The sequence below is a fragment of the Prionailurus viverrinus genome, chromosome B2, assembly GCF_022837055.1.
Source record: "Prionailurus viverrinus isolate Anna chromosome B2, UM_Priviv_1.0, whole genome shotgun sequence".
Taxonomy (NCBI): Eukaryota; Metazoa; Chordata; class Mammalia; order Carnivora; family Felidae; genus Prionailurus; species Prionailurus viverrinus.
Window position 1 is genome coordinate 33,567,382 of NC_062565.1, and position 22,522 is coordinate 33,589,903.

The 22,522-nt window shown below is 41.8% G+C and overlaps 1 protein-coding gene across 1 annotated transcript in view; it reads left to right on the top strand.

Annotated features, from left to right (window-relative positions):
- Positions 1-22,354, top strand: part of BLTP3A (bridge-like lipid transfer protein family member 3A) — a 71,558-nt gene extending 49,204 nt beyond the window's left edge. The window contains exons 9-21 of the mRNA XM_047859405.1: positions 2,954-3,040; positions 3,575-3,745; positions 4,134-4,273; positions 4,676-4,817; positions 5,091-5,284; positions 5,486-6,942; positions 11,654-11,850; positions 13,293-13,447; positions 13,536-13,686; positions 16,114-16,376; positions 16,825-16,933; positions 17,059-17,165; positions 17,562-22,354. Coding sequence (XP_047715361.1) covers positions 2,954-3,040; positions 3,575-3,745; positions 4,134-4,273; positions 4,676-4,817; positions 5,091-5,284; positions 5,486-6,942; positions 11,654-11,850; positions 13,293-13,447; positions 13,536-13,686; positions 16,114-16,376; positions 16,825-16,933; positions 17,059-17,165; positions 17,562-17,687 — 3,299 coding nt within the window. The 3' untranslated portion in view covers positions 17,688-22,354. The remainder of the gene's footprint in view (positions 1-2,953; positions 3,041-3,574; positions 3,746-4,133; positions 4,274-4,675; positions 4,818-5,090; positions 5,285-5,485; positions 6,943-11,653; positions 11,851-13,292; positions 13,448-13,535; positions 13,687-16,113; positions 16,377-16,824; positions 16,934-17,058; positions 17,166-17,561) is intronic.
- The last annotated feature ends 168 nt before the right edge of the window (positions 22,355-22,522 follow it).

Here is a 22,522-nt window from a genome sequence, read left to right on the forward strand (position 1 = left end):
CAGCTAGTTAAGCTAAAAGTTATCTTCTTATATCAAGCAAAAGTTAAAAGTTAAATTTGCTAAGGAGTGCCTGGCTGGCTCAGTAGGTAGAACATATGATTCTTGATCTCAGAGTTTTGAGTTCAAGCTCCATGTTGGTCATAAAGCTTACTTGAGCTTACTTTAAAAAAAAAAGTTCACTGACATTAATTTTAAGAAATTTATTTAAATTTTCCTTTGTTTTGCTAAAAATACTTTTGATAAAAATTAAAAATAAAAATGAATTTTTTCTCTTTCTGTATTCAAGAAAAAGAAAAGAAACAAAAAAGAGAAAAAAAGGAAACCATTTGAAAATTTCAAAAAGTGAATACACTGAAGTAGACTAAAATAAAATGATGGAAGTAAAATAGAATTTGAAAAAATTTACACAAAAGTGAAAAATACAGTAAAAAAAATTAAAGAAAAATATTTTTAATAAAAATTTAAAATAATGGGGCGCCTGGGTGGCGCAGTCGGTTAAGCGTCTGACTTCAGCCAGGTCACGATCTCGCGGTACGATCTCGTGGTCCGTGAGTTCGAGCCCCGCGTCGGGCTCTGGGCTGATGGCTCGGAGCCTGGAGCCTGTTTCCGATTCTGTGTCTCCCTCTCTCTCTGCCCCTCCCCCGTTCATGCTCTGTCTCTCTCTGTCCCAAAAATAAATAAACGTTGAAAAAAAAAAATTAAAAAAAAAAATAAATAAAATAAAACAACTTTTTCTGTATTCAAGAAAAAGAAAAGAAGTGAAAAAAAAAAAAAGAAAATTGAATAGATGGACCTGCTGCTGAATTTTGTGGTTCAGGCTGTGCAGATTTTTGTGTTAAATCTCAACGTTTTTTTTTTGTTTTTTTTTTTAATTTATTTTTGGGACAGAGAAAGACAGAGCATGAACGGGGAGGGGCAGAGAGAGAGGGAGACACAGAATCGGAAACAGGCTCCAGGCTCCGAGCCATCAGCCCAGAGCCCGACGCCGGGCTCGAACTCATGGACCGCGAGATTGTGACCTGGCTGAAGTCGGACGCTTAACCAACTGCGCCACCCAGGCGCCCCTGTGTTAAATCTCAAATCAGTTTTCTAGGTGTGCAGGATGGTTTAGCCTTGTTCTAACTGTATGTCATGAATGCGAGACACAAAAAACTTCCATGCTGTTCCACCATCTTCTAAAAATACTTTTGAATAATTAAAAGTTTGATTATATTGCTGTTATGTGTTTCTGTAAATTGCTAATTTGCATATATAATTTGATACATTATGAGTTATATAAGAAATACATTTCATTACAGGGTTTGCAGGAAATATAGTTATTTATTTATTTATTTATTTACTTATTTATTTATTTCTAAGTTTATTCATCTGAGAGAGAGTGAGCACATGCAACCTGGGAAGGGGCAGAAGAGATGAGAGAGAGAGAGAATCCCAAGCAGGCTCTGCACTGCCAGCGGGGAGCCTGATGTGGAACTTGAACTCACTAACTGTGAGATCATGACTGAACCAAAGTCAGATGCTTAACCTCCAGGAAATATAGTTATAAAGTTGTTAAAAATTAATAGCTTTAAGTTTTTAAATTTAAATTTTAATTTAAAAGAATTAGTCTTTCATAACCCTGCACTGAATAAAAGGAGTAAACTTTATGCTTATACTTTTTATGTATAAAGCACAGACATAGGGGTGCCTGGGTGGCTCAGTGGGTGAAGCGTCTGACTTTGGCTCAGGTCATGATCTCACAGTTTGTGAGTTTGAGCCCTGTGTTGAGCTCTGTGCTGATAGCTCAGAGCCTGGAGCCTGCTTCTGATTTTATGTTTCCCTCTCTCTTCCCTTTCCCTGCTCGTGCTCGCTCTCTCTCTCTCTCTCAAAAATAAACACTAAAAAAAACACAACACACATACAGTACATAAACATACATAGTATACCTGTGGTATGAAAATTTCATGGAGAAGGGGGCAATTAGGGAAAAAATGTCTAAATGGGCTTAGAGATAGTAATAATAAACAAAAAGGTTGAGAAACAGGAACACGAGTGTAGGATGGTGATTAGTCCAGAACTTGGGGTGGTAAAATCTAGATTGGGTGGAAATGACCTTCCTGGTTGTAGGTGTATCAGCTTACACCTATAGGATTCCATAGTATTTCCCTTCACCCTAATAAGAGATAGGATAGAAGTGTAGAACATAGAAAGGTAGGTCAGATAATATGATATGTAGGAGAAATAGTTCCTACTCTAACTACTTTGCTAACAGTTCTTATAGTTGGAGAGATAAGGTAGAAATAGGGAAAGTTGATTCATTTAGTAAGAATTAAATGTAAATTCAAGATAAACATAATACATCATTTGACTTAATGCTAAAAATTCCAATGTACCTACAATATCTTCTATGCATATTTTATAATGTCCTTGTTACTGCAGTGTTTTAGTGTTCAATGACAGCTTGGAGCCTGGAGCCTGCTTCAGATACTTTGTATGTACGTGATTGCCTAATTAGCTCTGAAGCCAGGATGTGAAAGGAAACAATGGGGGTTCTGTTTTTGGGGGAGTTTGGCTTATGCCTCGCCAGGTATTGTGCTGAGGCAGAACAATCCTGGCATTGCTAGGTTTGGGGGAACCAATCTTACCCTTGGGGTAAGGGTTTTAGAGTGTATCTGTGGAAGACCTAGGACTGTAATTCATGAATCCTGAGTTTTGAAATGTCTTTTCCTTTCTGGAAATCTGGCAGCCATTTACAGAAATAATGTAATATACATTTTGGGGGTCTTGTCTATTGACTTTTATAAACCAGAAGAGGAGGGCCTCAGCCTTGCAAGTCACCGGTCATCATGGTCTTTCAATTGCACTTGTGTATCAGGCTTTGGACCAATCCTCAAGAGCATTTTTAAGTACTTAAAGTGGTGTTTCGGCTTCTTTGTTCCTTCTGCCACTGTTCATCCTTATTTTTCTTTTATAGGTGTCTCTGCAAACAGACTCACGGGTGGTGCAATGCAGCTTACCTTCCGCAAGATGGCCTTTGACTATTACCCCTTCCACTGGGCAGGTAGGACAGTTCTGCATGGCAGCAGTCCTGGTGCTGCCCAGCTACACATGTACTAAGGACAGATTCCTGGATTCATCCCTGACTGCCCAGCAGGCGGGTGCCAGGAATTTCAGCTCAGAGAGGTGTTGGGAATAGCCCTCTTGAAGAAGACATCTTCTGGAAACTTGCAGGGTCTGCTATTAATGATTCTTTATGAGTGATAAAGAAGGAGTAGGAGGAGAGGCAGTGCTTGAGATTTTGCTTTTGACTCTATGTTCTGCCCCTACTTCCAGTAGTTTTAGAGCCTCTCTAATAGTCCATGGTCAAAGATGGTGACAGTCAACAGCTGGTCTTTAGGGAACCTTAGGGAAAAATCACATATGGAATCCAGAAGAACTTGAGTTGTTCTCACTAGATGATTTTTACTTATCCCATAGAAATCTGCATTGGGATATAGGATCAGATTCTGAACTATGACTATACCAATGGAAGGGAAAAATTGGGATGTTGGATCGTGGTCTTGGACTAAAATCTTCTTGCTTCTTTGTTGCATAGGTGACAGCTGCAAACATTGGGTACGGCACTGTGAGGCCATGGAGACCCGAGGCCAGTGGGCCCAGAAGCTGGTGATGGAATTTCAGAGTAAAATGGAGAAGTGGCATGAGGAGACGGGTCTCAAACCTCCCTGGCACCTGGGGCTGGACTCTCCCTTCCTGAGGAAAGCAGGTAGGTTACAAAGAGCTGGAGGACTCCCATTGCTTAGCCTCTTGCTAGTTACCTTTGAATATCCAGTGAAGATAAAGCACTGGACTAGCTAATTATCCCAACCTCATCCCATGGAGAGATATCAGTGACTTTTTTTCTTTACAGAGTCCTAGTTGTCTTCAGGAATAGCTGCAGTGTAGAAGAGAGGCTGTTACCTCCTTTATTCAGTAGGCTGTTGCGTTGGTCTTAAGGAGAATATGAATTTTAAGTTCCTTCTAGGCGCTAGGCAGTGTTAAGCTCTCTTTCCTACCTATAGCCTTAACGATCTTAGGATTTTTACTTTTAATTCTATTAATAATGAGAGTTGAATGTACCCGATTATCTTTCCTACCTTCTTGTTTTTACTTAGATTCTCTCTCCAGTCCTCAAAAGAACTCCCTTGAGAGAAGCCCCTCTCAGGGCCGACAAGCTGCTTTTCGGCCTCCAGCATGGAATCGCTTACGTTCTAGCTGCATGGTAATACGGGTGGATGACTTGGACATTCACCAGGTGAGAAGCCCAGGACACAGGGAGGCATGGTTGGAAAGGGGTCGAGCAGTTCATCTGGCAGGCAGCAGATGTGAACAAGATCATGGAATTCAGGGGCTGCTTCCCTCACTTCTGAGTGGATTGATACATTGGTCTGTTTCTGAGCATGGCTGCTGAGATCAGGACCTGGGATTTCCCCAGTTTCCTCTGAATACCCCACTTCAAACCTTCCCCTGAGAGAAGTGAACTTGCAGATGGTGTTAGGCAGGTGTGAAAATGCCTGCTACACGTGTGAAAAACACTCTTCTCCCTGTGACAGATTTTGGAAGGATTGTAGTGGCTTTGTACAACCTCAGGAAATTGAGGAAATTCTATTCTGTATGCTGTACAGATTCTAACAGCAACTTGTGTGTGATTATGTAGGTTTCTACAGCTGGACAGCCAAGTAAGAAGCCATCTACACTCCTTTCCTGTAGTCGCAAACTTCACAACCTACCCACTCAGGTCTCTGCCATTCATATTGAGTTCACAGAGTATTACTTCCCCGATAATCAGGAGCTTCCAGGTAAGTATCTCATCTGGTCACTTCTTACTGTTTAGCTCATGCTCTTCACATTTGCCAGCCTTGGGGCCATGGCTTATATTCTCATTTGATGTTGGAATTTTAGGTGTTTGAGTTAGTTGAGAGTTTGTTTGAGTTAGTTGAGAGTTTGTTACAAACTCTCCCTTGTATGAGAATGCATCTTTGCTTTCTTCATAATAAAATGAATTTTAGCTGGTAAGTAAGGGTCAAGGTGCTACTTTGTACATGGCGATTCCTTTTTTTCCTGCTTTCCAGTTCCCTGTCCCAATCTCTACATTCAGTTAAATGGTCTGACATTTACTGTGGATCCTGTCAGCTTGCTCTGGGGAAACCTCTTCTGCCTGGATTTATACCGCAGCTTGGAGCAGTTCAAAGCTATCTACAAGCTGGAAGATTCAAGCCAGAAAGATGAACACTTGGATATTCGACTAGATGCCTTCTGGTTGAAGGTAGGGGAGAGTGGGATTTCGTTCCCTGTTGGCAGCTATAGTTGCATTTCTCCCATGGCTATAATCCAGGGTTCTGCTCTGTCCCTTTGATACAAGAAAAATAGTGTCACACCCCAAATAGTCTTTCACATGTGTATCAATGATAGGTTGCAGAGCTACTCAGATGTCCATTCTGAATCGGGTTTCATTTTCTCTCTGAAGGTGAGCTTCCCGCTGGAGAAGAGAGAGCAGGCTGGGTTGCATCGTCCTCAGGCCCTTGTCTTTTCTGCATCAGGCATGACTGCCACCAATACGCGTCATGCCCCACATTGTAGTTGTCTAGACCTCCAAAGTCTCTTCCGAGGTTTTGCGGCTGCTGAGTTCTTTCATTCCAATTATGTTCACTTTCCTAAGGTTCCAGGTGGCTTTAGCCTTCTGCACATGCTTTTTTTACATCATGCTTTCCAGATGGATTCCCGCCTTCCTCAACCCAGTACCCTCCCTCCCCAGAGGCTTAAGGCTTCCCAGGATCTCTGGTCCATCCACTTCACCCAGATCTCCTTGGATTTTGAGGGAACAGAGAACTTCAAAGGCCATACCTTAAATTTTGTGGCCCCCTTTCCCTTGTCCATTTGGGCCTGTCTGCCCCTCCGCTGGCAGCAAGCTCAGGCACGGAAGCTCCTTTTGGCCACAGAAGGGAGGCTGAAACCATCAGCTAGCTTTGGCAGTCCTGTCCAGTCTGAGGTCCTTGCCCCAGACACTGTGTCCCATCAGAGGTCAAAGACTGAACATGATTTGAAAAGCCTGTCAGGCCTTACAGAAGTCATGGATGTTTTGCGAGAAGGCAGCAGTAGTGTGGACAACAAAGGGCCTCTGACTGAGCTCGAGGATGCAGCAGATGTTCACATGCTTGTACACTCCCCTGCACATGTCCGTGTGAGGCTTGACCATTACCAGTACTTGGCTCTACTGCGCCTGAAGGAGGTGCTACAGGGTCTTCAAGAACAACTGACTAAGGATACAGAGGCCATGACTGGGTCTCCCCTGCAGGACCAGACAGCTTGCATTGGGGTCCTCTTCCCCAGTGCTGAGGTGGCTCTGCTCATGCATCCTACCCCTGGGACTGTTGAAGCTGACTCGGCAGGTTCAGATACCACCAGCCTCATAGATTCAGAGTTGTCTCCTTCAGAGGATAGGGAGCTGAAGTCTGATGCCTCTTCAGACCAGGGCCCAGCAAGCCCTGAGAAGGTTCTGGAGGATAGTGGCATTGAAAATCTGGATGCATCCCAGGATAGGCCATTGCCTCTCCCTAGCAATGGAGAACTACAGGATTCAGATTCTCTTGCACAGCAGGAGGCAGGGAAGGGCCATGAGGCAGTCGATTCCTTACAGGCCAAGAGACTGAGCAGAGCTCAAGCATCCACCTCACCGGCTGTGTTGAAGCCCCCAAGTGGCAGGGATACCGCTGTGAATGGACAGGCTGAGCTCATCCCCTTGAAGAACATTGAGGGAGAATTGTCAAGTGCTATTCACATGACCAAGGATGCCACAAAAGAGGCTCTCCATGCCACTATGGACCTCACCAAGGAAGCTGTGTCCCTGACTAAGGATGCCTTCAGTCTGGGCAGAGACCGAATGACCTCCACCATGCACAAGATGTTGTCCCTGCCCCCAGCCAAGTGAGTGGTTCTCTGCCTCCTTCATTCACCCTATTTCTTCCTCCTAGCTCTGATCATTGGGCTTAAGGCCTCCTGCTGTGTGTACTTTTAGTTTGGGAAGCACCATCTGGTCCAGGACAATGTATAGCATGGCCTCTTTAATGTGGCAAAGACTTTAGTTTTCAGTGCTACCTGCAGGGCAGTGGAAGAGTTTTCAGGCTACCAAGAGGATATAGGTATGCCAACTGTAGAGACTTATTTTTAGGACTACCTCTAATTCTGTGATAGAGGAAGAGCCAGAAATTGGATTTTCACATGCCATGTATCTTAGCCTATTCTTGGGGAGTTTTCAAGTCAGCATTTATTGCTTCATAGGATCTTCCCTCCTCTTTCACTGAGTCACCATTATTGATACAGATAGGCTCAGAATATCTGGCATCTGCATGATATTTTCTTCTTTTTAGTGGTCTTTCATTAGTATCTTGTTTGATTTGATCCCCACAGCAGCCCCATGAGATAGTTACAGAAATTTGTATCCTCAGTTTATAGCTGAGGAAACTGAAGTTTTAGAAAGGATGAGCCTATGAATCCTTTATCTTATAAGTAGAGAGGTTGGGGCTTTGGGTTTGCTTTCTGGTACACCTTATCAGTGTCTGCCAGAGTTAGAGAAGGAAGAATTTCATCTATTTTATCTATTTATTCAACAAAAAAAATTTTTTTCAACAAAAATTTTTTGAGCCCTGACTCTGTCCCTAGCTCTGTGTTAGGCACTGAAGATGCAGTAGGGAGTAAGCAGAAAAACACAGAAATGCACAGTCAGAAGAGTGGAAAGGTATGGATTTTTCCATGGGTGCCTTGTGGTTTTAGGGAAGATAATGAAGGCTATGGGAAATCTTTGTTGGGGACTCTTTGTGGTTTGAGGATCATGGTTTGAAAATCAGTGGCTTTAGAGCTTTGTCTAAGTGGATTGTGGGTCTAAATGGGTCTCTAAGCAATGCCAGTTCTCTTAGGCCACAGATAGCCTAGGAGGAAGGAGAAGGGAAACTTAAAGGGATAAAAGATATACTAATACTAGGCAACATTTATTGAGTGCTTTCTATGTGTCAGGCACTGTCCTGAATACTTACAATATTAATGCATTGAATTCTTGTACAACCCTGAAGGCAGGTACTAATATCAGTCTTCCTTTTACAGATGGGGAAACAGACTTAGGGAGGTAAGAAACTTGTTCAAGGTTGTATAACTTGTGAGTGGTATGGTGAGGATTGAAAGCCTGGACTCCTAGTCACCAAACGTGCTGCTTTTTCTAAATGGAGAAGCATAAGGGAGATGGGAAAAGAGGAGAGGTGGTAAAGAGAAAAGAAAGATGTGTGTGACACCAGCCTTTTTTGAAACACCAACCTTGACTTCTGACTTTCCAGTCCCATGGCCTCTTCTCAGTCCTCCCTGTCCTCAACAGCCCTGTGTGGCAGCCAGCCCTGCAGTCATCCTGAATGCCTGTGGCCCTGTCTGGCCACTCGCACTACTCAGAAGGAGCCAAGAGAGCTTGGATGCTCTCTTCTTCCCCTTATCCTATAAACACAACTGTTCCACAGCGCTAGGCTGTCTGTATTCTGATTGCTTTTGTCATAATTTTATGTTTTAAATTATAAAAATGATTTGTGTTCATTTTGTTGACAATATAGAAAAAGAAGAATAAAGAAGAAAACAAAGTGACTTGTGACAACACTATGCAGAGATAGCCACTATTTACATTAGGATCTATTTTCTTCCAATTTTTATACATACACCTGTGTACCCATGTGAATCCTTACCTGTGTATACACACATAGTATACACAAATACTGTTTTTTTTGGCAATAGAATTATATTATTTCTATATCATGTAGAAAACTTCCAGTTTTATTCACTTAATGTTTTAGTGTGAATAATTTCCCATTCATTAGGTATTTGAATACATAATTTTTAATTGCTCTATTGTGTTCTAGCAAATGTATGTGTCCTAATTTATTCATTCATTCCACTATGGGCAGGCTTTAGTCTGTTTCCAGTTTTTCTCAGGTAGAACCAATGCTGTGTTAAATGCCCTTATTTTTGTGAATATTACTCTTTTTTGCATATCTGAATCTTTAGAATAAAAATCCAGAAGTGGGTTATTATTGGGTGAAACACCACAAACATTAAAAAAAATTTTTTTTAATGGTATTTTTGAGAGAGAGAGACAGAGATGAGTTGGGGGTGGGGGGGTGGGGAGAGGGGGTGAAAGGGAGAGAGGGAAACACAGAATCCAAAACAGGCTCCAGGCTCTGAGTTGTCAGTATAGAACCTAATGCGGGGCTCCGACTCAGAAACCGTGAGATCCTGACCTGAGCTGAAGTCAGGTGCTTCACCAACTGAGCCACCCAGGTGCCCCAAACTACAAACATTTTTTAAGGTTCTTGACATATTTGCCAAACTTCAGGAAGGTTTATATCAGTGCATTTTTTTTAATACTTTCTAAGTTATTTTATCCATCTCTCACTTCTGCTGTGGTCTATATTTTCGGTTCTGACTTTTCTCCCCTGCTCGTCATTTAAAACTATCTACTGCACATAGTTCTGCATGGATTTTCCAGGGGTGTGTCGAGCCTCACATACATAAAGCTAAATTCCTTATCTCTCCCCAGACCAGTTCCTTTCTTTTCTTCAGTAGCATCATTCTCCTGCTTGTTCAAGCTCTGTGTTTTAGCTCTGCCTCTTTCAGTCATTTGTCAAATTCTGACTGTAATCCCCAGAGCAGTGGTTCTTGAAATTGAAGCATGCTTCAGAATCACCTGGAGGGCTTGTTAAAACACATTGCTGAGCCCCACCCCCAGAGTTCCTCATCCAGTAGGTCTGAGATGGGGCCTGACTGTTTGCATGTCTAATAAGCCACCCGTTGATGCTGATGCTCCTACCAGGATGACACTTTGAGAACACTGCTCTAGGGAGTCTCATGGCCGCTTCTGCTGTCTGTTCCCACATGTGACTATTTCAGTAAACCATTAATTTATTTCCTCATTGGAGGTCTTTTCCTCCCTACCTTGTTTGAAAGAGTCAGGTCACAATTCTTAAAACACAGGCCTGATCTTGTTAATTTCTCTTCTCTAAAACTTTCAGGCTTTTTCCTTATAACCCTTGAATTTAGTTTGAATTTATTAGTGTGGCATAATCAATTATATTTCCTTACAGCACTTTACAGTTTTTTAATAGACTATTTTTTAGAATAGTTTTAGGTTCATGGCAGTATTGAGCAGAAGGTACAGAGATTTCCTGTATATCCCCTCTACTTAATAGTTTTAAAAGCACTTTCATATGTAATCTTTACTCCAGGTTTTTCAGTAATCTGGCTGCAACCCATGTGGTAAAGAGGAAAAAAAAAAAAAACACTTAGCAAGCAAGAAGTTAGGAGACTTGGGTTTTTCTTAATTCCACCTTTATGACCTTGAGTCAGTTTTTTCACCTATAAAATGGGAAGGTAAGATTAAAAGATCTTTAAAGGGGACACCTGGGTGGCTCAGTTGCTTAAGTGTCTAACTCTCAATTTGGGCTCAGGTCATGAGCCCTGCCTCAAGCTTGGTGCTGAGTGTGGAGCCTGCTTGGGATTTTCTCTCTCTCCCTCTCTCTCTGCCCATCCCATGCTCATGCTCTCCCTTTCTCTCAAAAAAATAAAGAAAAAAATTAAAAAAAAAAGATCTTTAAAGGTTTATTCTCACTGAGTTGTGCCTTTCTGTTCTCCCCAACAAAACCAAAGCTCTAGCTGGTTGAGCTACTGACTGGTCTACAAAGGTGCTTTTTATTTTCTAGTTCCGTGTCTCTGCTCATATGGTTTCTTCCCCCATAGAATGCCCCCTTCCTTCTTTCACAGTCCTTCAAGGGCCACCTCACATGCCATCTCTTTCCACAAAGCCTTTCCTGATCCCCTTCTTCTCACCCTTTGATATTGCCTAGCCTTTGGCTTGTATCTCTTTCCTCTATGAGGTGTGTGATTTACTCCCATATACTGGTAAGTTGTGTCTAAATCTCCTCTCTCCTGGGGCACCTGAGTGGCTCAGTCAATTAAGTGTCCAACTTTGGCTCAGATCATGATCTCACAGTTCGTGGGTTTGACCCCGTGTTGACCTCTGTGCTGACATCTCAGAACCTGGAGCCTGCTTCAGATTCTCTGTCTCCCCCTCTCTCTGTCCCTCCCCCACTCACTCACTCTCTCTCTCTCTCTCTCTCTCTCTCTCTCTCTCTCAAGTAAGTAAATGTTAAAATAAATAAATAAATCTTCTCTTTCCTGATAGATTATACATTCTCTGAGGACAAGGGTTGCCTTAATTCTTATTTTATCTACTCTCCACTCCCACCCTGTACCTAGTATGGTGCCTTTTATGCAGAAGTTTTTCAGTAAACACTTGTGGAATGGATGTGGGTGGTTTCAGGTGTCTTCATTAGCACTGGGGCTGTAAGTAGTTGGTCTCCTCTAAAAATGGGATGACCTTGAATAAACTTGACATTTAATGTTAATATGGCAGAGCTGCTTATGCAGTTTGAAATGCTGGAGGATTCACAAAGGCCAGCAATTGAAAATGGTGTGACCCCCCTTATAGCAGGTAATAGTTGACATCAGAGTTTATGTATAAATAACTATTAGGGCTGAAAGTGATGGGTATTGCAAGGGACAGAACATAAATCTTAAGCCACATTTGTGGTTTTTGTTTTTTACACAGGGAGCCCATGGCCAAAATAGATGAGGGGGCGGCAGCACCATTGAGTGGAAATGCTGCCCGACTCCGATTTTTCTCTATGAAGAGGACGGTATCTCAGCAGTCATTTGATGGCGTTTCATTGGATAACAGTGGCCCTGAAGATCGGATTTCAGTGGACAGTGATGGCAGTGATAGCTTTGTGATGCTCTTGGAGTCTGGTAGGTGGAAGCAGAGCCAGGCAAAGTTGAAGTCCAGAAAGGGTTCTTTCTGCTGCCTGTATCCCAGTAGGATACAGAAGGAGCTAAGTTCTGATAAAATAGACATTTTCTTAACCAAAACCAAAAAAGAGAAATTTTAATAGATTTGTGGCTCTGGTTTTATCCACACATTTTCTAGGTTATGGGTTAGCACTTAACCTTTATCACAGAACCAGACTCAGACCAAAGGAGAGAGTGCTAGTCTTACAGCCATGTAGCTGTGGCAGTAGGATTAGTTTGGTGGTTGGCGTCAGTGGTGTGTGTGTGTTGTCTGTTTTTGTTTTGTTTTGCCTATGTATTTTAGTGTTGGAAAATAACTAGAAGCTTTGTCTATGGTAAAATGAGTAACTCTTAGGAATTGCATCAGTCACTACTGGAAGTTACACTGGTTCTTTTATGTTATTGAACTGGACACTTTTTAAATGGTCTCTTAAGAGTGTCTAATGAAAATGAAAAGAGAATGCACTGTTTCTGAAACTGGGTGGTGTGTACCCTGTTTGTTTTGTTATTATGGAATATGGAATATTATTCCAAATATGTAGATTTCAAATATGTAGAAAAGTAGAATCAAATAGTGAGTCCTCATGTACCCATTACAGCTTCAAATATTAAGAACTCATGGTCATTCTTGTTTCAAATATACTTCTGTTCACTTCCCTTCCTTCCATGTTATTTTGAAGCAAATTCCAAACATATCATTTTGTCCATAAATATTTTCATGATGTATCTCTAGGAAATAGACTTTAAAAATCTTTGAAAAAAAATTTTAATTGTGGTAAAATATATATAACATAAACTTTGCAATCTTAACCATTTTTAACTATAATTCAGTGGCATTAAGTATATTCATCGTTGTGCAACTATCACCAACCATCTCCAGAACTTTTTTCATCTTCTACAATTGAAAATGTGTACCCATTAAACAGTAATTCCTTGTTCCCTTCTCCCTCAGCTCCTGGCAACCACAATTCCACTTTCTATTTCTGAATTTGACCACTCTAGGTACCTCATATAAATGGAATCCTTTTGTGACTGGCTTATTTCACTTAACATAGTGTCCTCAAGGTTCATTCACTTCATAGCACGTGTCAGAATTTTCTTCTTTTTTAAGGCTAATACTCTATTGTATGTTTATACCACATTTTGTTAATCCATTCATCTGTCAGGGAACACTTGGGTTGCATCCATTTATAGGTTTTCTTTTAATGTGACCAAATACCACTATCCATTCTTAACAATTAGCAATTCCTTAAATCCATCAAATTCCCATTTGTTCTCATAAACGTCATAAATGTTTGTTGTTGTTGTTGCTGTTGTTGTTTTTATAGTGTCATTGTTTTTAGAGATTGGATTTGAACAGAATTTTTTGACTTTGAAACTCATCTGTTGTCTTTCTTATACAGAGTCTGGTCCAGAATCTCTTCCACCAGGAACTCTTCCAAATGTCCTGGACAGTGCTGGCGTTCAAGGGAGCCCTCTTATGGATAGTTACGGCCAGGGGTCACCAGAGGCCAACAGTTCGGTCTCACCCAGTGGGGAAGACCTCAGTCTTCACCCGGTCAGCTGCTCTACTTTCTTCTCTGCAGAGGGTAGGCTCAAGGCTAGAAGCTTGGGAGGGACGCAGCTAAGAGAGTATCCTTTTACAGGTCTCCGTTCTGGTCCTGAAGGTGAATGAGGTGTCTTTTGGGATTGAGGTACGTGGTGAAGATCTGACTGTGGCCCTTCAGGCAGAGGAACTGACCCTCCAGCAGCTGGGAACCGTGGGACTTTGGCAGTTCCTGCATGGACAGTGCTCAGGTGAGGATGGTAGCAATTCCAGGAGAGCTGGTGGGATTTATCTGGGGCAGCCCTAGCTTCACCTGTCACTGTGCCCCAAGGATAGTTGTCCTAAGTGCCAAGCCCTTGGTCGTTCTCTCCAGTAGCCATTAGGGGGAGTAACTCCAGTGAAGCCTCCTGCTTGCAGGGAGACTCCCAGAGGTCTTTCTGGGGCTTTGTATTCAGTAGGCTATTAGCCATCTTCACTTCCCAGGTGCTCCTTAAGCTTATACAGGAGGCCACTGTCCACCTCTTCATTTGTGTGGCTGCTGACATCAAACTGTGTCTGATCAGGGAACTGCTGTCACTCAGATTCAGTCCTTTGATAATTGTACTTTTTATTTATTTATTTATTTATTTATTTATTAAAGGTTATTTACTTATTTTTTTTATTTTATTTTTTATTTTTAAAAATTTACATCCAAGTTAGTTAGCATATAGTGCAACAATGATTTCAGGAGTAGATTCCTTAGTGCCCCTTACCCATTTAGCCCATCCGCCCTCCCACAACCGCTCCTGTAACCCTCAGTTTGTTCTCCATATGTATGAGTCTCTTCTGTTTTGTACCCCTCCCTGTTTTTGTATTATTTTTGTTTCCCTTCCCTTATGTTCATCTGTTTTGTCTCTTAAAGTCCTCATATGAGTGAGGTCATATGATTTTTGTCTTTCTCTGACTGACTGATTTCACTTAGCACAATACCCTCCAGTTCCATCCATGTAGTTGCAAATGGCAAGATTTCATTCTTTTTGATTGCCAAGTAATACTCCATTATATATATATACCACATCTTCTTTATCCATTCATCCATTGATGGACATTTGGGCTCTTTCCATACTTTGCCTATTGTTGATAGTGCTGCTATAAATATGGGGGTGCATGTGTCCCTTCCAAACAGCACACCTGTATCCCGTGGATAAATGCCTAGTGGTGCAATTGCTGGGTCGTAGGGTAGTTCTATTTTTAGTTTTTTGAGGACCCTCCATGCTGTTTTCCAGAGTGGCTGCACCAGCTTTCATTCCCATATTTACTTATTTTTAAAGAGAGAGAGAGGGGTGGGGAAGGGCAGTGAGAGAGGGAAAGAGAGAATTCCAAGCAGGCTCCACACTGTCAGTGCAAAACTGGACATAGGGCTTGACCCAAGAACCATGAGATCATGACCTGAGCTGACCAAGAGTTGGATGCTTAACTGACTGAACCACCCAGACACCCCCCGCCCACCTAGTTTAATAAATACAATAGTATCATTAACTTTGAAGTCTCCAGGAGCCTCTCTCCTGGATCTTCTTCTGCCTCTCACCTGTCATAGAGAACCACTATCCTGAATTTTGTGTTTATCATTCTCTTGCTTTACTTTGCAATTCTACGTGTTTGTATTAACATATTATTTAGCTTTGCAGGTGGGATTATTTTGTATTCTTTCATGATTGGCTTCTTTCTTTGATATTCTTCAGATTCTTCTGGGTTGTTGAGTTAGCTATGATATATTCATTTTCATTAATATATAATACTCTGTTGTATAAATATACCAATTTTTGCTTTTTAAAAACAGCTTTATTGAGGTATACTTTGCATTTATGAAATTAACTCATAAGTATACAATTTGATAAATTTTAGCAGTTTAACAGAGTTGTGCAACCATTACCATCGCCCCCAAAATATCCCTTGTACCCATTACTCTACTTCTTTACAGACATTTGGGTTGTTTCTGGGGTTTTTTTGCTATTTCATACAGGATTGCCTTGAACATTCTCGTACATGTCTCCTGGTATGTGTGTTAGAGAGTTTCTCAGAGTTACATTCCTGAGGATATAATTTCTAGGGCATTAGGATAGGTATAACTTTAACTTTGCTAGATAATACCGATTTGTTTTCCAAAATGCTTGTAACAATTTGCAGCTATATAAGTATAGAAGTTGTTTCATATCCTTGGCTACACCTGTGATAGGTCTTTATGGACTTTTGAGAAGATTAGCATAGATCCTTCTTGGCTTTATCAGAGAGAAATGAGAACACCAAGATTTGGAGAAAGGAAGAGATGTTTAAGTGTAGCAGAGTTGAGGGTCGTGTGTTTTTTCTTGGCCTTTAGCCCAGTGTCTCAGATTTATAGCAAGGCCAGTTTTTCATTGGCCCTTGACCTCCCTTCCACCATGAGGGGCATGATAGCAAAGTGGCCAAGCCCAGTCTTTGTGGTCATTGTTGCCTGCATTCAAGTCCTGTGCTTGCTACTTACAAGTTGTATAACTTTGGGCAAATTATTTTCTGTTCCTTAGTTCCTTCATCTCTAGAATGGTAATGGTGATAATACTTTTGGCATAGGGTTCTTAAGAATATTAAATGTATGTAAAATGCTTAGAAAAGTCCCTGACTGATAATTAATTGATGTTTTCCTTCTGTCTCTCTTTTGAAAGGTACAAGCTTTCAGGAATCCTCAACTTTGAAGACTGACCACATCAGGCCAGCAGTGGGCCTTCGCTTTGAGGTGGGGCCTGGTGCAGCCATTCACTCCCCACTGGCCACACGAAATGGCTTCCTGCATTTCTTGCTTCGAGGCTGTGACCTTGAGCTGTTCACTTCGGTGCTCAATGGCCTGGGGCCCTTCTTGGAGGATGAAGAGATCCCAGTGGTAGTTCCCATGCAGATTGAACTCCTGCACTGCAGCATCACCCTAAAGGTGAGAGGAGCTTTTTTGGTTTTTACTCTAGACTTTGTCAGGCAAGGGATTCTGGCAGTGACTGCTATCATCTCTTCCCTGGCCGCTGTACAGTGTGGTGAGGATCAAGTGAGTAAATGCAGCTTGGCATTCTTTGTGAAGGTTATAGTAATACATAAAATGTGTGTTGCTATCAAAACATTTTGGATTTAGGTGAGGAGACCTTGTCTCTAGCCCTGACCTTGTCGTTGCCATGCAGCATGACTTTGTATAAGCCCATTAAGTTATCTGTCCTCACTTTGACCATCTCTGGAATGGGAGAAACTCAGTTATGTTTCTCCACATTGCAAGAATGTGTGGATACACAATGGCATAAAGCTGCTTCAAGCCAGATGGTAGAAGCATGGGTTGTTACCCAAACTGCTCTGAGCTGTTTGAGGGCATCATGTGGTTTCCCTTTTTCCTGCAGGATGATATACCCCCCATCTATCCAACATCTCCAGGCCCTATCCCCATTACTCTGGCCATGGAGCATGTTGTGCTGAAACGGAGTGATGATGGTGTGTTCCACATAGGCGGTGAGTTGGGCTTGTTGGCCTCCCGGCTTCTCTGCCTTTTCTGTCCTGTAAGGGAGTGGGTGATACCTAGGAATTGCTTGCATGTTGGCAGAAGTTTGCTATTTAGACCCTTTACTTTTTTCCAGCTGCTGCTCAGGATACACCATCAGCTGAAGTACCTAAGAGTGAGAAGAGGCAGCCCCCCAAAGAACAGATGTTTCTGGTGCCCACAGGAGAGTCTTTTGGAGAGAAGGTGAGGACCTAACTGCACAATACCTTTCCCGTAGACCCTTAGTGGCTGTAAATTCAGAAGCTGGTAAAACTCAGAGAGCTGAAAAGGTTGCCTGTGCTGTGTATAGCTGGGTAGTTTGGGCTCCTATCATCTAGCAGCAACTTCCAGAAGTGCTGAATAGAGGATGTAAGTCAGGAACTGTAGGTGAATGCTTGCTGATCGTGTATTTCTACCTGTTGCTGTCCTTATAACTGATGAATTCTGAAGATGGGATTAGGCTTTTAGAAAGATCTAGTTGATCACTAACCAAATTTATGGATTTTTCTGCTTCAATTCTGCCTCCTTGTTCCTTTACTGGATGTTTCTGCAAGGCGTGTTACCTTATTTATTAACTGTAAATTATTTATTGTTCCTCAGGTGAAAGAATTGCCTACCCTACAGAAGGAACTTATAGAAACTAAACGAGCATTGGCCAATGCCAACCAGGATAAAGAAAGACTGCTTCAGGAGATTAGGAAATATAACCCCCTCTTTGAGCTCTGATAGCAGTGGCTCAGCCATCTGTGCCAAGGAGAGAGGAGGAGATCACCAGCAATAGCACCACCTATGACAGAAGGCGCTGTCCAGCATTGAATAAGTCTGCTAAGGATGCCAGAGGGACTGGGGAGTGCTCACCTCACTCCTTGTGGTGTCCTTTCTACTAGCTGTTCTGACTCGGGTGGAAGACAGGGCAAAGTATGACCAAGTTCTAGGAAACTGGGGGCAGCTTTGTGCGTGGCTCAAGCATGTCTTGCCTGTATAAAGCCTTTTGGCCCTCTCCACACTAGGTGGAATCTTGTCAACACTGTAGGGCCATTTCACCACCTGGTTTCATGGCAGAGACATTTGCTTCCTCTACAACCTGTGTGAACAAGAGAAGGTACCCATCTCCTCAGTCACCCACAGAGCCACCAAAGATTCTATGTCCCAGAGCTTCCTGTAGCAGACCTGAGAAGTCCTTGGCCTGAGCTTTGGCCATGGTAGTAGAATAGAACAGGAAATAGCCAGCAAGGCAGGAGCCGGGAGAGGCACAAGAGTAAGGGAGACCTGGATGCTGCCTTTTTTGGAAAGGGAGCCAAGCTCATGCCATCTTGGCTGATCCTACAGTCAGCCAAGCTGTATTAAGCTTCTTTTCTGTTGTACTTCATCACTGCGATGCAATTCTGTAACAGAATTTATTTGGAATTTAAATCAAGAAAATATATTCACTGAGCTAGGTTGAAGGTATGATGTGGTAAGAATCACCAAGGGACTTGATCCTGAGCCCCCTGTTGCCTGCCTAGAGTCCTGCCTCTCTTCCACAGCTGTACTTCAGAAGTTGTTTCCTTCGTCTCCCTGGGCTCCCAGGCACATCTGCTCTCCAGGCACTGGGACTTTCTACCAGCACTCTCCTCTGCATTTGGTGGTTTGGGAGCTGAAAATGTGTTTTAAACTATAACGTAAACATCTCAACCTGTTGCCTCTCATACCCTTCTATCACTGTGGCTTTTTAAAACCGTGTAATTTTGACTTAAGTAAAAAACAAAACAAAACAAAAACGCTTCAACTTAGGTAGGTTTCCCCTTGCCCCATAAAACAACTATTTCCCCCCTCTTTCTTTCCTACCTAATTCTTCCCCAGCATTCTACCTTCATCCATATTGCTGTGATACACTTCATGCTGTGTTGATTGGACGGAAGTTCATTAGCTAACTAAACTGGCAAGATGGTAAAATAGTTATTTAGTGATGTCACTAAAATTGTAATCACACATGACCTATTGGAGGAAAGATAAACTATTTTCCTTTATGGGAAATCATGTCTGACTTGCATATTCTAGTTTTTTGAGGATAAAAAGAAACATGCATTCAAGAAGGAGCAAGATATAATTTCTTCAGACTTCCAAAGAACTTTTGTCAAGGTCCGTCACTAAAGCAATTTTAAAAGCACCAGTTACTATGAGATACGAGAATATTTTGTCATGCTTAGGAAAAAACTTAGACACTGAAGAATAAACATCTTTCTGGAGATAATGCTAATGGGAAGTTTCCTATGGGTCAACACTTGGTTTAACCTTACTTAAGACTTTTATAAATAATCTGAGAGCAGGATATTATAATGCAGTCAAGTGTCCCTACTTCCGAGGAATAAAAGGTAAACCAGAAGGGACTTAAAACAATAACAAAACCAGAGAAGGCACATAAGCCAGGCTGTGACCACACAGGAAAATCACAGGTGAGGTTCAGTCTAGGTAAGTGCTTACCAGCAACCAGTGAGGCAGCAAGCTCTGTTAGAACTCAACACAGAAACTTAACCATTGCTGAAGGGAAGGAGGGGTCAGTGTGCTGCTGTGGCTCAAAACCCAACTGCATCATCAGGAAAGGCACATGAAGACAATACAGAAAACAGGACCCCTTACAAAACCATTTTAATGGCTTAAATTGTCTGTGCATTTCTAGTGACCTTATTTGCAAAATACATGGTGAAGGGAAGAAAGGTCAAGAGAATAGCAAAAATTATCAGAGAGTGGAGATACTTCCACATGAGTACACATATTTAAGATGTTGGCTCCAATTCTGGAAAGATGAAAGCTAAGTGTGGTGTACATCAGATAACCAGTCAGGAGGAAGGACGTGTTCACCAAGTCCTGAAATACAAGTTCTAGGGCTCAACTTCATACCCTTAGGTACAAGAAAGCACTTCCCATAGCCAATCAGAAACTTAAGGAGCTCATTGTCCAAGAAGTGGTGTTGGCAGAACCTATGTACAGGTGCTGAAGGTTTAAGAGGAATCCTTGTATGGTGGCCTTCCACAGGAATTCTAGAAAACTAAGGCCATTTGGTGAAATACAATTGAGAGGGTAACTGTGTCCCTCCATAAACTCCCCCTTAGTGTTCCTTTGGAAGGCATAATGTTGAGCAAAATGGATCACTGGTCCTCTCAAGTATGGCCTTTCTAATGTTCTTAGAGGAGGGAGATCCAGTAGCTGGAAAATAGAATCATTCAACCTTAGGTTCACCTGAATTGGTTTAAAACCACATTCTGATTCTCTTCCCCTCTTCACCTCCCCCACCCACCATATCCCTCTGGCATCCCTCCATGCAAAGAAAATGCCTAATAGGTATTGCTTGGAATACCTTCACCTTAAGCCTGTGCTTGCTGGTAGGCAATACAAACAATTCTGGCAGGCATCAAGGCTAACCCCTTTAGTGACCAGAGTTCAGTCAGGTTTCTGGGCTCTCCGGAGTTCTTGTCTATGTGACAAATGGAGCCCTAGAATTTCTGACTTACATGGCAGTTTTGGCTATTGTGTCTTGAAATCCTCCTCCAGGAAATGTGGTGGGAGTCATGGTCCCATGAAATTTTAGTAACAATCATCTTGTATAACTTCATACTCCTATTCACTGGGAGCAAGAAGACTTTCTTGGTAGTCCTCAGGGTAAATGTAAAGAAAAAAAAAAAGGAAGGAAAATAGTAGTGCTTTGGACTGCTTATGATTTCTGCCTTGGAGCTCTAAGACTCTGAACAAGAAATAATACCTCAAGAAAATGTCTGGAGTGATAGCACCACTATCCCTCAAAGACTTCAGCTGCTGCACATCATCATTTCAGCTGTGAAACATTTACAACTATGTATCATCTATGATTGTCTAGATTTCCCGTTTACATGGACGTGCTGGAGACCGGCTTTAGTGTGTAGGGACTAGTTTAATTATCTCTTAGCTGAGCTACAGGGATGATTATCAATCTCAGATTTGTTTTCATCTCACTGGAATAATTAACCTCATCTCTTTGATTTAAGACAGAAGGAATAGGTTCTATTTTTGTGATGGCTGCTTTTGCTGTATTATTTAATCTGACTCCCATCCCCACCCCCACCTCCCACCCCACCCATTTTGCCATGGGCCTCAAATTTTATATACCCTTTTTATGCTTCTGAAAGGAATGGTTTCTGTGTATGGAATATACGAGGGATAAACATTATCCCTCACATGCCCCATAATTTAAATGCTCCCATTTAACCCATTTACATTAGTTTCCCCTTAGACTAGTTCAAGGGCTGGTGGAAAGCAAGTAGTTTGAAGTATTCCCATAGTGATATGGGAACTTGCCATTCCAAACCTTAACACCGAAGGTTTGTTTTTTTCTCATTTAATATTTGCCTAAACTTCTAAAATCAGTTATAGTAACATCACAAAACAATGGAAACAACTGAACATTGCTGCAATGCTAGTAGAATGACATTTGGTTGAGAACTACAAAAGCTGTCATTGCCTTGTGACTTACCATAGTCCTTACTCTTTCAAGAGAAGCTGGTGTGATGTACTATCCTTCCAGAGACTACGGCCCTCACCTAGATCTTTCCCCACTTTCTACTAGAATAGGAATATTCCCATTCACCTCTAGGTAGGTATGGATAGTAGTTAGTAGCTATTGTTGAGGGGGGATTATTTTCCCCATCTCTTACAACAGACAGAAGGAAGATGCACTCTGGGAGAAACTTAAACAGTGAGGCTTTGTTAAATGGCCAGGCTTGGGATGTGATCTTTCTCCCTTGTTGTTTATAAGTTTCAGCCTTACCTAATATCTCAAATTGAAATAGCTCTAGTTCCTATAACCGTTAAAAAAAAATTCCTGTTGGAGCTGAGAGACTATTTGCTTTTTCTTCCTTCCCCCAGTTTATTAGTTTTTGGTCAAGATTTAGCCTGAGTCTTACAGCATTTCTTTGTGGAATGCCCCAAATGTGATGTGTCTTCACTGGCTAAATATATGTTTAAAGCCATGGGTTTTAGTGTAAGATATAAAAGATTTGCTCAACTTTGTGAGTCCAAACTGTTTCTCCCCACTCCCCCCCCCCATCAGGGTGCTGAACAGAATTGGAATCTTTTAAGACATGCTCAGGAAAGCTTCAAAAGAGAACAGCTTCAAAACTCTTCTCCCTATGAAACTGAATGATAGAGGAAAGGATTCTTGGGGATTGCCAATTACATACAGTAGCCTTATTACTGCTAATCACTGTCAATAAAAGGTCACTCCATTCCCCTCTCTTTGAGGAAAACAATGAGAATGTATCTGATGAACTGGAATACTGGTCAGTATTGGGAAATTTTAATGTTGCATTATCTAATCAAACCTTGAGTGTACTGGTTCTGTGAACCACCTGAAAAAAGCAAATTAAACTTACTAAACATTGGTTGTGGTTTATCTGTTTATAGGAACCTGAAATATATGGGCTTTTACATTATTTTTAAGTGTTTTAAGTACTCTTGAGAAAATTTTAAATGGTTCTAGTAGAAAATGGGAAGGGCTCAAATTTTCAAAAAAAGCCAAAGACCAGTTTTAATCTGACACCAAAAAATAA